Below are 14928 nucleotides of genomic sequence, written 5' to 3'. Positions count from 1 at the left end.
GTCTTATTCTGTAAATATATTAATATAACACACAGACTAGTAGTACAGCGGCTAACAGCCATATTGTGAGAGAACCTTTCACTTGGTGATACAAGCGTGAAATTTGGCATGAACATGCCTCTGGGTCACCTCTTTAACTTTTTTTTAACCGAGCCAGCAAAAAATCCAATATGGCGGTCATATTTCAAGATGGCCGCCAAATAAAAAAGGCCTTTTGTGGCGGTTCTGGACAACCATGGGTGCGGCCGACTCGAGACCGGGCACTGCACTCCCTGTGGGTGTGTGGAACGTGTGTGTCGAATTTGAAGTCGGTGAAGCGAACGGTTCTCGGGTTACGTTGATTACAGATGTACACACGCACACAAAATTCGTGCAATATAGCTGATCATTGGAACGGTTGTTCGCTTGGTGATACAAGCGTGAAATTTGGCATGAACATGCCTCTGGGTCACCTCTTTAACTTTTTTAACCGAGCCATCCAAGAATCCAATATGGCGGTGCTATTTCAAGATGGCCGCCACATCTAAATGTTAGCCTATGTCTACATTTCTTTCCATTATAGATTTCACGCTTGTATCACCAAGTGAAAGATCGTTCCTATTATCTGCTGTACATGCAAACATAAAGTACACTACAGTAAGTCCAGGGGTGCCTATAAGAATACTTTGATAACAGTTGTAATTTATCAATGTCACTTCAGTTTAACCACTTGACTTACTGTAGACCCTCTAAACTCCGTTTCACAAAGTTTAGAGGGTCTACAGTAAGTTGACCCGAGTTGCACTGTACTTTCACTGTTTTCAGGCCACAGTATACGCCAAGTCTCTACACCAAAAATAGCAGCTCTACAAGCTCACAACATCGGCTATTTTTTGGTGAATGTTCCCCCCAGAATAGGGATGCTGGGGTTTAAGTGCATGGTTAAACTGTATGAAAGTTATTTTCAATCTGTCTTAATGTATTCTTCCTTGTGACATTGCATCTTAGGGGGAAAGATTTACATATTTGACATGAATTCTGCATTGCCCTGCCATGTTCTCAACGCGTCTCAACAGTTTGCATAGCGCATACATGAACATCCCTCTGACATGGTGTCCAGAACCACAGCTGTGACCTAAAAACATTAAAATAAATAGAAGATGCTACTGCTACAGTATTCCGTCCTTTGGAACTATGTTGTGCAGCAGTGTTTTTCAGATCTTATTGTCTGAACATCAGTTTGGCAAACAATATGCTTGCTACGCATTTATGTAACATTTGTAGGTAGTGTTTGCAAACATTCTTTTGTAATTTAACATTGTTTTACAGTATATTGTTATATGACAATGTAAGAATGGGATGGGGGGGGGGGAGGGGGCGGACAATAAGCTTTTGCTTCTCTCTGCCCATTCTTGAACAAATGGTTGTTGTGTTGATGATGTATAGAGTTTTTATTTGTTCAGGATAAATAAAGATATGGCCATACTACAAACAGTATAAATTACACTAGCATCACAATAAACCATTCAAGATGGTTAAAAGGTCATTATATTGATTTTGTAAAGTAAATCTCATCTGCATGTACACTTTCCTCTCTGTCACGGGGCAGCCAACAATGATTGGGGAAATAGGGTCAATACACTTGACTACATTTGTTTCCAATTAATTCAGACAGCATGGTAGTGTCGAGACAAGCATTATGCTTTTATCATTGACACCGTGAAATTTAAATGCAGTGCTGAAGTGTACTACTAATGGTTTTAAATGTTAAACGTTTATTTATTGACCTGAAGTTTAATAAGTGCAATGTGGGTCATCTTTTCCCTGCAGTGGCAATCCTGTTGATTGGGAAGGTGCCATGTGCTGCTGCAGAAGAGGAGAGTGGTAAATGGTGCATTTATATAGCGCCTTTATCCAAGGCGCTTTACATTACACCCATTCTTTTATTTTTTGTTATTCATGTCCTCACTGTATTGCATTACTGCTTGTTCTTTAATGTTTATGCCTTGCTTTTCTTTTCTTTTTTCTCCATTGTTCTGTAAAGCACTTTGAGCTGCATTTCATGTCATGAAAGGTGCTATACAAATAAAGTTTTATTGTTATTATTATTCACCAATTCACACACACATTCACACCATTACACCCATTCACCCATTCACACACACACATTCACACCATTACACCCATTCACCCATTCACACACACATTCACACCATTACACCCATTCACACATTTATACACCGATGACAGGGGAAACCATGCAAGGCACCAACCAGCACATCCGGAGAAGATTTGGGGTTCAGTGTCTTGCTCAAGGAACGAACGAACTGGCAACCTTGCGGTTACCATACGGCCACTCTACTAATTAAATTGCCAATTCCTATGATGTGTTTTGGTATTTCTCAATCCCTATAAAAGGCAGCCTGGCAGGTGATGAGAGTGACTTAGACCTTGGGTGACCCCTGCCTGAGTGAGCGCTGCCAGCAGGGCCCTTTGGAAGTTACAGGCAGCTTCTCATCTATTTTGGTGTTGTTCCTTAGTGTTGTCCTCCAGTGTGTTTATGTTTGTACAACTGTTATTTCGGCCAGTCTTATTTTTTCGTCTTTGTCTTTGCCGAGGCTGTAATATAGTCTGCACTGGACTACTGGTGTTGGAAAACGCAATAAAACCACCAAAAGTGCATTGTGTAATTGTCTTTTTGGAGTCTTGACCGTTCGGCCAACTATCACACTCTCCCCATTAATTCCTCCAGCAAAGCATATTTTAATGTGCATAATGGTTCTATTAAAAGGCCTTAATGGGTACAATGACTTGTTAAAGTACAATTAGTCAGGCAGACCTGTGTGTCTACAGAAGCTACTGAGGAAGAAAATAATGTTCTTTTTCAGATTTAATTTGATCTGTATGCACTGGGCCTCAGGAGGAGGGATTGGGGAGTGCTGGTGTGAAGCAGACCGTATCCCTGTGTGCCAAGTATCTGTGCTTCTAGTTGTTTTATATGAATATATTCCTTGGCATGTTTGCTTTATTAGATAGTATACTAGACAGACGGGAAACTGGGGGTTGAGAAAGGGGGTCTACAGCTGGAATTGAACCAGGGATGTTGAGAATCTTGAGATGTAGTGAACACAGTCCAGTCGCCTATAGTGTTACACCCCTTAATTCAATGTTTTAAGCAACACGGGTAACCCTGGAGCTATTAAAGGTATATTCAGTGATTTCACTCAAAAAACCTTAAGTTTAGTTTTTGGCTGGGACCTAAGGCTTTCATCCAATCAGGATAGAGAGCCAAAAACGAAACCTAAGGTTTTTTTACCCCCAGGGGTTAACTGGGGACAGGGAGGAACTCCTTATATGCTCAGCACACTCTATAGTAGAGAGGATTATCACAAAAAAACAAAAAAATAAGTGATATTTGAATATACCTTTAAAAGAACAACCAAACTACTTATAGGCTATTAAATATGCTTGTCGGCCTAAGGCCTATTATGACCCACCTATTTCCAACACATTTTGGTAGTCTAGGATGACTCAGGGTAACAGCGAGGGTTAACAAGTCCCCAAGACTCCCCATGCAGGACTTTTTTGTGTCATCCTTTTAGCCCAAATATACTGTAACCCATGCTGTTTGCATTTCTGTCTAATAGAGTATTCAATCAATCAATCAATCAATCAATCAATCAATCAATTAACCAAGTTCATTAGAACACCCATGGTAAAACAAGGGGGGCACACTCTTCTTCAAAAACAATTAAAAGTTAAAAACACCAGTAAAACTAAAATGCTGTAGTAGACAAGGGGTATAAAACCACAATCCAGCTATACCACATACAGCATTGGAAGATATCTAATGAACATGTCCCATGCTGACACGTCATGCAGCGCATGAAAGTGAAGGAGACGGACAGATATAGGCCTGCAGAGGGGTCTGCTGACCTTTTGACCCTCAAGAATGGTCTCAATTCCTGCACCAGTGGCATACTTGTGTGCACAAATGTATACTGGAACCGTCCAATTCCAATTACTGGCCTTCATGTTCTTATGTACAAGGAAGTAATAGGAATCTATTGACTTGTTTCCCTACAGACTCAGAGACTCAGTTCCATGGGACACCCTTGTACCATAAAGACTTGATTCCATTTCAGCTGGATTAAGTGTCATAAAGACTTGATTCCATTTCAGCTGGATAAAGTGTCATCGCCACAGATCACACCCTGACTTTGGATATGTCAAAGGTGGAATGTTCCACTCAGTCACAAAAGCATTCATTCACAATTCCTGGACCATCAATTGGAAATATGACATTCACTGTACAATAAATGTAGATTCATACATGTGTACATGAAAAATGCAGATTGTGTGTTATGTGAAATCTAAAGCCATGAAAAGTGCATGCGTATACTCTTTCCCAAAATGAACTTCAAAGAAACATTGCCTCACAACAACATGTTGACGATGTCTGGAAATGTCACGAGACATCTCAATGTCTCCATCTTGCAAAGAGAGTGACATACAGAGTAACTGAGCCCAACAAAGAGAACTATATATATTGAGGAGGCAGAACCGAAAAAACTAGGATTAGTTGGATTAGTGGGATAGTGAAGAGTCCATGAAGACCGGATGAAGGGAGAGGAAAGGAACGGACGTCTGATGAGAGGGTCTTGGCCACATCGCTACACAGACCAGCTCCCGACGCTCTGACCTGAGCGTCCCAGGCAATCCCCGGTACTACATCGACCAGCTCAGGGGTTATAGCCAGACCAGCAATCGAACCCCTGCTGCTTGCGACGCAACCTCTCTCCCTCAGAAGACAGACGAACTCCAGTCTGCCTCTCTCAAAGCTCAACAAACCAACGCTCAGGAAAGTGATTGCATTACATCAAGTTTCTAAGTTCATGGCAAGGAACATTATCTATCATATAGTTATTTCATTATCATTTGATTTGTTTCTTCAATTCTATTTGAACCTGTATTAACCCTTGTTTAAGAATTCATTTGATTATTGTTCTACTAAGTTTGTCTATTAGCTTAGGTGTGAAAATAAATTGATTCATTTTTCTAAACAAGTCTATTATTTGCTCAAGAGTTGAACTTACTGGTTTTTGACACATGCAAAGTAGGAAAGGCTATGTAATGGAAAAGACCTCTTACCTTCAGATTCCATAGATTTATTAAGATAAAATAATAATTGATTATTTTATAATCTTTTAATTGTTTTATTAATGGTTTAACTTAAAGGCTAAATACAAATCAATCTGGTGCTTATTCCTAAGCTCATTTCACTGGTGCCCCTTTTTAAATTCAGATTGATTTTGAGTCTTAATCTTTGAACTTATAATTCATATTTTTATAATTATGAATTACACTGATATAAAGTCTACCGGATAAAATATAACACCATACATACTACAATGCCATCAACTATGGCACTGATTTTACATCTACTGTATCTACCATGAAAAATCATCACTATGTTAGTTGCTACACTTCAGTATTTAAGTAGAATAATTCCTGCTTGCTAATCAGCAACAAAGGATAATGTGGGGCTAATCCTGGGCTAACCGTTTCAAGTAACCAGCATTGTCTACAACCAACCCTCACTCTGTCTGTCAGGAAGTAGGACCCAAAAGCAATTTACAATAACACACGCAGGCACGATACTGAACACAAGAAACAACACAACACAAGAAAACTAACCAATAAACCATCCTCAAAATAAACCAAACTGAACAGAATAGCAAACGGAACATGTATTCGGACAGATCAGTCCCTTGAGCTTGTTAGCCTACTCGGCTCAGCTGGCACTCAGGGCACGGGGGGATGGGGGGCAAAACATTGCGTGCTCTCAGTCTCAATAAAACATAAAAATAAAGTAATCTTTAAAGACCTTCATTGTTACTTCTTACCATTGTAAAAACTCATAATGGCATTACAGAAAACATTTTTTTATTGGAAATTACCGTGTTGCGTTGGGAAAGTTTAGGATCTTTAAGCTAAGATTAAAAGTGAATTTGCTTACTTTTTTGCTTGTCTTATGCATCGTCTGCAACTTGTGCAAATCGTGAATTCCTCATGTTCATAAATTCACTCACATCATTTGTTATTTGGACTTAACGATTAATGATGCTGTCAGTGATGAAGCAGCAGTGACACAGCTTGAGCACATACAGTACCGTACAACATAATGAGTGTTCATCTAACTCTGGGAGTTAAAATGAACCGTCATGATTATTCATGCACTTACAGCCGGGGCAAATTCACAAAAGAATTGCATGGCTTTTGCTCTAAAACTCAATACTCTTGCAGTATTGAACAGTACAGTCAGTCTGTACTCTGGGGTCTAGAGAGAGGAAGAGGATAGGTTTTCTTTAAACTGCACCACTCAAAACAAAATAAACAACGTGGGAGGTTGGATCCAAAGGTTGTTGCACCACTCGCTTCAGACTGGTCTGATTCTATTTATTGAATTTATTTTGTGTGATTTAAAATGTATAACATTCTTTAACACTTTTTTTAAATGTAGGAAAAGAAAATGGGATTTTTACTGGAGTCGTTCGTGGCCCACAAGAATTGGTGCGCGACCCACGAATGGGTCCCGATCCACTGTTTGGGAAAACAATTAATGTATTAATGTATAAATCTGAGTTGTAATATAATGAATTATGTAATGAAAACATGCTGTAAATGCGTGAATTATGTAATGTAAACATGCTGTAAATGCAATTGTGAAATGGTGTCCCATGAGGGTTGGGCATATTGCGTGCAGGACACGGAAATAAATAAACAATCAATCAATTCAATCATTATGAAGTCGTCCCACACTGAACCCGGGTTCGGGGTGCATGGCGGGCAGCGGGAAGTACTACTTACGCTCCGCGATGACGAAGGGGGGGTAGAGGAGGAAGTATCCCACCACCTCAGAGGTCAGCTGGTTGAGGAGGCCGCTGGAGATGGTCCCGTTGAGGATTCCAGCATCCTGGTTCCGCACCACGTACACCAGAGACACTGACGGAGAGTCGACCTCCTGGGACACACTCTGGATCTGAGAACATGCACGCACGCACACACACAGAGAGAGAGAGAGAGTGAGGTACACGCGCATATGTAAAATATGAACACTGGCAGACACATACACGCATACAGAAATAGTATATAAATAACTCTTTCTAAATTGAAGCGTTAAACGGTTCCGAATACCGTACAGTATAGAGTGACAGGTTCAATGACCAAAGCGTTTTAAGTCTGTAATAAGGCACGACGTCGCACTACAAAATAATGTGTCTGAGTCACCGTAATAAAAGACGGGAGACGGGAAGAGATATGAGGAATTCCAATGACATTTCTCCTCCACGAGCATAAATATTTGAGGGGGGATGAATTATGAATGACCCCTATATCTGTCTGTTGGGCCTGCCGAGACCTAGTTTACGATTGTGATGGTCTATGCGTGTATACTGTATACGCTGCGCGTCGTGGGAGCACCTCGACAGTCAGACGAGAGGGTGGGGGTGGGAGAGGGAGAGAGAGGGAGAGGGAGAGAGAGGCGGAAAGAGACCGATGAGAAATGATAAGAAAACTGGCATTATACTGTATATGGGACATTGGGGAGGTTTTATGTGGCTGAAACAGACAATTTTAGCATGGTATCAATCATAACATGGCAATTAAAGCAATGCATCGCTATAATTCTACATCTACACCATACCGGTACAGTATAAGCCCTCCTTTAGCATTTATGGCCACAGACAGCCTAGTGTTTGCTTTTTGCCATCAATAATGCAGTACATTTGAATTTGTCTTTTTATTTTGTTGTTGGTCTGCTTTACAAAGATGGCCGTAAATTATTTTATTTACAGTGGTTGAATTAGCAATGAAACCAATATTTCCTCTCTCTGTTTTCTTATAGGATGAGACCACGTTTTAATAATTCAGCTACACTCAGTAGAGTGCATGCACAGTACATTGTCTGTCTGGGGCATGATGTGAATGTGATGACAATGCTCTGGGGTTGTGAATGTGTAAGGGACGGAGCAGTAGGGGGAAGGGATGTATTATAGGGTAGACACTGCTGTATGTCCAGACATAGCAAACACAGACCAGACTCCACAAGCGTCCGACTTAAAATGTAGTAGTGGACCTCAGAATACATCTGTCTAAGGTTACACATCGCCTCCACTGGTCCAAAGTAAAACTATCTAAATTCGTTCCTACCATGGATCCTATATGTGATCGTTGCAATCAAGATCAGGCTACCCTTGCGCATGCTTTTTGGTTTTGTCCAAAGTTACATACATTTTGGCAATCAATATTTAAAACATTTTCAGATGTATTAGAAGTGCCCATAGAACCCTCTGCCACTGTTGCAGTGTTTGGAGTTATTTCCCAAGATCTACATCTTAGCCGGCAAAACAAGAATATGATAGCCTTTGCATCTCTTTTGGCTAGGCGGCAAATACTATTTAAATGGAAGGAGAAAATACCACCAACCTTTAAATCTTGGGTTAATGATGTTTTACATCATCTGACATTGGAGAAGATTCGCTACTCCACAAGAGGGTACGCCGGTGCTTTAAAACTTTACACCATTTGGCAACCTTTTTTGACACACATTGAGAGGATGAACGCGGCTGACATCAACAATCCTTAACTTATTACACTGACCCTACTGTAATTTATTTCTATTATTATTATTATTATTGTTATTATTGTCTTTATTTTTTTATTTTTTTATTATTATTGTTTTTTTTTTGTACATATTATTATTATTATTATTATTATTATTTGTTTGCATACTTCTATTAGTCTTCTATTATGTCTATGTATATTTGTATGTGCTTTTATTTCATATGGTGCAAGGTTGTGGCTCTTTCAGAGCGGGAACTCTGGGGGGAGGGAAAAAATGTTCGAAAAATGTTGTATAATATCTTCGTGTGAACATTAATAAAATAACTTTGATCAAAAAAAAAGAATACATCTGTCTATGCAAAGCTCGGTGTGGCCATGCGTCCGTATAGCGTTCAGGTATCGTATCTGTGTTATGCTGCATGACTGTTTTACACCAACCTGCATTGCAGTACAAAACTGCAGTTGACCCGTCTTTAGACATGGCAAATGTAATGAGCTATGCACGCTTTTAACTCGCAATTGCTCAGAACGTATAGGACTTACACAGTGATCAAAACTGATATTGGTGTGACCAAGGGGTGTCACTGAAAAAACATTTTTTTTGCATGCATAGAATATAACCGTGTAGCGATGCCACACAAGTTATAAATGATTTATTTTAATATCAGCATTTAAAAGTGCATGCTGTATTATTTATTCATTCTAAGATAACGTCATCTGTCAAGGGTAAGGTTCTATAATGTTCTGTGCTGTCTATTTTGTGAGTTTGTTATTATTTTGGGGGTTTAAAAGACTATGGACCTCTATGGGGACCTACCACGTGTCACAGACAAAGTCAGAGAGAGAAGGATGAGGCTGGCAGGGCACTGCGTCAGGCACCCAGAACTTGAGGCAAGTAAATTGACCCTATGGGAGCCAACCCAGGGCAAAGCCAGGAGGGGAAAGAAGCGTAGAACCCATGTAGACGTGCTGCGACAGCTTGGCTGACAACACTGCAGAGCTCAAGAACCTGATGTTGGATAGGAATTTGTGTAGGGCAGCGATCCAGGAATCCCGAGTTGGTGTTGGCTAGACCTCACTCTCGCATCAACTAAAAGACTATGATTATGATTTGATCAGAGGTTTTTGCTCTTCTTCTTTTGGAGTACATTCGTTGGGATTACTTTCGCTACGGGGATGGATTAAGCTTTGGAGGGAGTTTACGTTCGGGAGGGAACTCGGGGAGTAACCCACTTTGTTTGGAAACGCCACCACGGAACTACTCTAAACAATAAGCGCGGGCGTGCGTGCGTGAGACACTCGATTCGGTTCACTCATTCATTCATTCATCTCGCTGTTTGACCTGCAGTATAACTGTATTTTGACTCTTTGATTTGACGAGATGAAAGGTTACTAAACGTGAGCTTTGTTTCTGTTTGCTTGCTGCTTGCTTATTTAGGTCCGTTCTTTATATTGAACTTTATTCATTGCGTCTTAAAGGGAGATCATTCACAACCTGTGATTTAAATAATTAGTAGCAGTGATAGAAATATCTGACTGTTATAACCGTACCAAAACGCAAGTTAGACCAGTTTGCATTTCAGTGGCTTGTGTGTCTACTGTTTCATGCCTGCAGTGTTGCAGGAATCTTGTAACTTGCTAGAACAGGGGTTCTCAAACTTTTTTGGCCCAGGTACCCGAGGGGAGAATTTTTTCCGAGTGCCCCCCTCATCCTCGCAGCACCGATAGGCATATACAACAAATTCTATTTGCAAAGTCATTCAAGACCCATTTCACATTCTCACAACTTTTATTTAAGATGCTATCTTAGGTGACCTTCACATCAGAAAGGTTTACTGCGATTAAAACGAATCCTGCTGCACATTGTCGGAAAGTGCGCTTCGTTTGGCAGGTGTGAAGCATCATTCGAATCCTAATGCGCATCAAAGAACCGCATTCTACTCCGACCCAAAACAGGGGTTTTGCTTCGCTTCCAATCGCACTTGATTACGATTCAGTGCAGGTGTGAATGCAATCCGCAGCAAATAAAGGAAATTAAGCAAACAATGTGGCAGTTGAGGAGCTGAACACAGTTGGAGACGGAGAAGGCATATTTTACGCAGCGCAAAGATGTCCCGTTACCGTGGATAGACGTGGTCGAATGAGGAGACCGAAGCCCTGGTCGAAATGGGGACGAGTACATTAATCAATTGCTTAAGGAAACACATAAAAACACTGCAGTGTAGCCTACAGAATATTCTGTCTGTCTGTCTGTCTGTCTGTGCGTGCCGTAAACATGGAGTGCTGTCACTGTGTGGGGAGTAGGGACTTTGTCTGTCTGTGCTCAGTGCGCTGAGTGCTGTGCCTCTATGCCCAAAGGAACAGTGCGTGCGGAGGGAGGGAGAGAGATAGATAGAGAGAGAGAGAGAGAGAGAGAGAGAGAGAGAGAGAGAGAGAGAGGAGAAGAGCGGTCCAGTCCCCGACAGTACGACACATGCACGTGTATAATTTTAACACCGTAGATTTCACTGTGTAGGCTATAGTTTATGAATTGAACACATTGATAAGGTCCCTGCTGCGTTTCCAATTGCTGCGGTTACACAGCGCAGTGTGAAGGCATACCGCAGCAAATTAAATATGCAAGAATCCCAACTTCTCCACCCATTCGCATCGAGTCTACCGAAGTATTAGGTGGGAATTAGTCAGGGGGGGGGGGGGAGGAAGTGGGGGGGATAGCGTGTACCTCCACATGCGTTACACCGCCCTAGTGAGACCTTTCAATGTCAGGTGAAAAGAAGGTGAAAAGAAGATGGTGGCTTGACGGCCACCACCAATGACTTATTGTGGGGGTTAGCGGAGGTGGAGTGCTCGTAGAGAGGCTGGGGAATTGGGAATTGGTTTTACTAAATTGGGACTTGAAGGGGAGAAAATGTTTTTTAATTTTTCTTGTGTCTGGGAGGGGCATGTTTTACTCAACAACATAGTCTTTTCATCATTTGTCTGCCCTGAGATCTCTGAGATTAATATTATTGAAAATTGCAATAAAAATATTTTGAAAAGAAAGATGCTATATCTTAGAATAGATGTAGAGACCTATTTGACAGTACAGAAACATAATGCAGTGATCTAACTGAAAGTTGTCGAGATCCCTTCACAACCAAGTGCACACTGGACTGACAGCACTGCTCAAGCAGCAACGTGAATAAATGATAGCGTATGCTTTATTAAACATCGCAGATTTATGTTGTGGAGAGACAACGATCAAAGGAACCGCTGCAGATCTAACCAAAAGTGAATACAGGAGTGGTGCTCCTCTGTAGTCTGTAGCCTATACTAAAAGAGAATGCTGTCCATTCCAACGAGAATTCAAGTACTGAATCAAAGAAGAACATGATGCAATGACTCAAGCCTATTATTCTGAGTCTCTTTGTAGTCTCCTTTCCTGTGTATAAATCATGATTGTAAGCCTGTTAAAATAACGTTAACAGCAGGTTAACACAATGTGATACATTAGGCCTACAGGTCGAATATATGACATCAAGGCATTTAATAACAAATGCTAGTTTTGGCCAGTGTTTGCCTATTATGACATGCAGAGAATAGGGATGGTAGAATCCATGTGGTCAAAGGTCTCATGGCATGGTGTGTTTCAAACATTTAAAGTCTTTATCATGGTCCTTCAAACGTGTATTAAAAGGTTTTAACTGAAAAATCCACTCCAGTGAGTCATGGCATGTTGTTTTTCTCTCCTCCTGAGGCTTTTCCAGGTGCAATTTGCCTGCGGGTGTCACTGTTGATGGATAGGGGAGGAGCTGGAGGAAAGGGTGCCGGATTATTGGACGGTGACTCAACCAGTCCAACTGGCAAATCACAGCATGTTTCTGAGCGTAATTATTCAGTAAACCCCGAGACCACAGAAAATCCACTGAATGTTCAAAGTTGTCTTTTTCTTTTTTTTGGTGGGTGGGGAGGGGGGGGGGGGGGGGATTGAGGTCAGAAAACCTAAAAATGGATGTCATGAGACCTTCAAGTACAACATTGTCTTCAGCGGTTCGATGAGGCCGTTCCCACCTCCAGTTTTAGACACACAACCTACAGAATGAAGGAACATACTGTATTTTGCAGTACCTGTCCAGAACCTTTGAACAGAGACATAATGCATAGAAATATGGGATATTTCAGGAACACAGTACAGTAAATAATGATGAACACATAGTTAGTACCTCGACAGCCAACCTGTTATAGGTCTCCAATACTTTGTCCTGGGCTTCCTCGAAGGCATTCTCCAGCCTCTGCTCCAACATCTGGGCAAAGCTGCAGGAGTAGATGTGGTCTGTCGGACCGACAAACCTCAACACTGGGGAGAATAAAAGAGTGGAAAATGAAAGTAAGCAACAGACAGTATCAGGGCGGTGCAGCGATCTGTGCCATTGACAACTACTGTAGCTGCTCACTTATTGTAAATTGCTCACTAAGAATTGTGGCTTTAACTTTGTCCCTGGCCTCTTGTAGACTCTCCAACATTTTATAATTTTCAATAGCAGACGCTCTTAATCCAGAACGATTTACAGTAAGCAAGAACAGAAAAAAAACATGGTAATACATAAAATACATTAAATGCCATTATGGTAATCAGAGTGTCACCGGTTTGCCTCTCGGCCTTAACAATAAAAGCAAAACATGTCAATAATAAAACAATCTGCACTGAGATGAGGTGTCTCTGAGCAAAAACAAAAAAAAAACTGCTCTTCAAGACCATCTGAGCGGCCATCAGCTGAGTGAAGCTGAGAAACAAATTCCTCTGCGACATTAATAAGGTTTACAAAAAAGAAAAAAAGAGAGTTGAATTCGAGGCTTATGTTTTCGAAGAATAAAATCCTTCTTCTACTGAGTGATCAAGATCAAATCATAAATAATTCAGTATTACCACACAGGGAAAAGCTGTCTCTATAGTTAGTTGAACAAAATGATCTTTTTTTAAAATTGTGGATGAATATAATTTTCCTGTTGACCATTTTAGTTTCAACATTTTGCAGAGTAAAATCTGCCTATTCTATTTTGGGCTTTTATTATGTGTGAGCACATGTGCTGAAATCTGATTGAGAGTAACATTTTGTGGTAATGAATGGGCTGCAATTAGCTTTACCCCTCTCAGGAGTTCGTTTGGGCACTTGGTGTGATCGCTGAGTAAGGAGATAGAGGTGATGAGTAGGCCTATAGGAGGATTTCCATATTTGGTATGTGTTCTTCCATTTCGCTCATGTCACTCTCTTTTTTGACAGCTCCGTCTGTTATTATTCTCAAGGTCACTTTGCTTCCGTTTCTGTCTCACCCTGTCAGTCTGTGCCCTTAAGGCTGTTTTATACAAACGTAAGACAAGTGACTGTGCACATCATCCAGAATCCATCTATGTATAAAATGAACATAAAATAGCCTTAAGCCATAGCCTACTGTTCTTTTCCCTCCTTTTCGCACTCGCCCTCCATTTTGAATTGTGTCATATGCTCAGTGGGATAAAGTATCTGTAAGTACATTATTCAAGTACTCTACTTACCGGTAAGTACAATGTTTTGGTATTTTTACTTTACTGGAGTATTTCAGTATTTTACTTCTACTGGACTTTTACTTGTATTTCTATATTGCAGTATTGATACTTTTCCCACCATTGATAAAATTAACATAAAACAGCCTTAAGTCACCATAGCCTCCTGTTTTCTTTTTCTCCTTTCGCACCCCCCCCCCCCCCCTCCATTTCCAATGATGTAATTTGATCCTACCACGCTGTAATCTTTGTGTTGCTCTGTTCTCCGACCTTGCTTTCTCACAGTGACCTTCTGTTACAGCACTGATTGATTTAATCTGACTGGAATCGGACACAGATAGTTGAGAAAAATAGCACGCAACACAACGCAAAGAGAACGTCGACCCCCAGGACGTCTTCACCTGTCTTGAGCTGCAGATGCACGCTTGGCACCGGCATCCAGGTTGCCACGGGAACCAGCACGGCTCTCACCACCGACGTGTGCTGCCTGATGTCTGACAGCAGCTTGTCGAAGCCGTACACGTTGAGGGCCTCCACCACCATGGAGGAGATGTACACCGTCTTACCGCTCGCCACATAGTAGCCCAGAGTCACGTTATAGGGACTGCATTCATCTCGCTCCACCTATAGGAGACAGAGAGAGAGAGAGAGAGAGGAGAGGAGGAGAGAGGAGGAAGAGAGACAGATATAGAGATAAGAGAACACCGTAGATAAAGGCAAAAAGACAGGCAGGGTAGGTTGTCTGTAATTTCCACTGTACTCATGTGTAATAAACCCCGAGACGATGCATGATGCTCAAATGG

At 41.2% G+C, this 14928-nt stretch overlaps 1 protein-coding gene across 1 annotated transcript in view; it reads right to left on the bottom strand.

Annotated features, from left to right (window-relative positions):
- Positions 1-14928, bottom strand: part of kiaa1549la (KIAA1549-like a) — a gene marked incomplete at its 5' end in the record, with an annotated part of 99904 nt that overhangs the window by 57507 nt on the left and 27469 nt on the right. Inside the window, 3 exons of the mRNA XM_083764117.1 lie at positions 6850-7021; positions 12807-12940; positions 14527-14749. Coding sequence (XP_083620243.1) covers positions 6850-7021; positions 12807-12940; positions 14527-14749 — 529 coding nt within the window. The remainder of the gene's footprint in view (positions 1-6849; positions 7022-12806; positions 12941-14526; positions 14750-14928) is intronic.

The sequence above is a fragment of the Protomyctophum parallelum genome (genome assembly GCF_964188405.1).
Source record: "Protomyctophum parallelum genome assembly, chromosome: 4".
Taxonomy (NCBI): Eukaryota; Metazoa; Chordata; class Actinopteri; order Myctophiformes; family Myctophidae; genus Protomyctophum; species Protomyctophum parallelum.
This window is presented reverse-complemented; position numbering and strand designations above follow the sequence as displayed.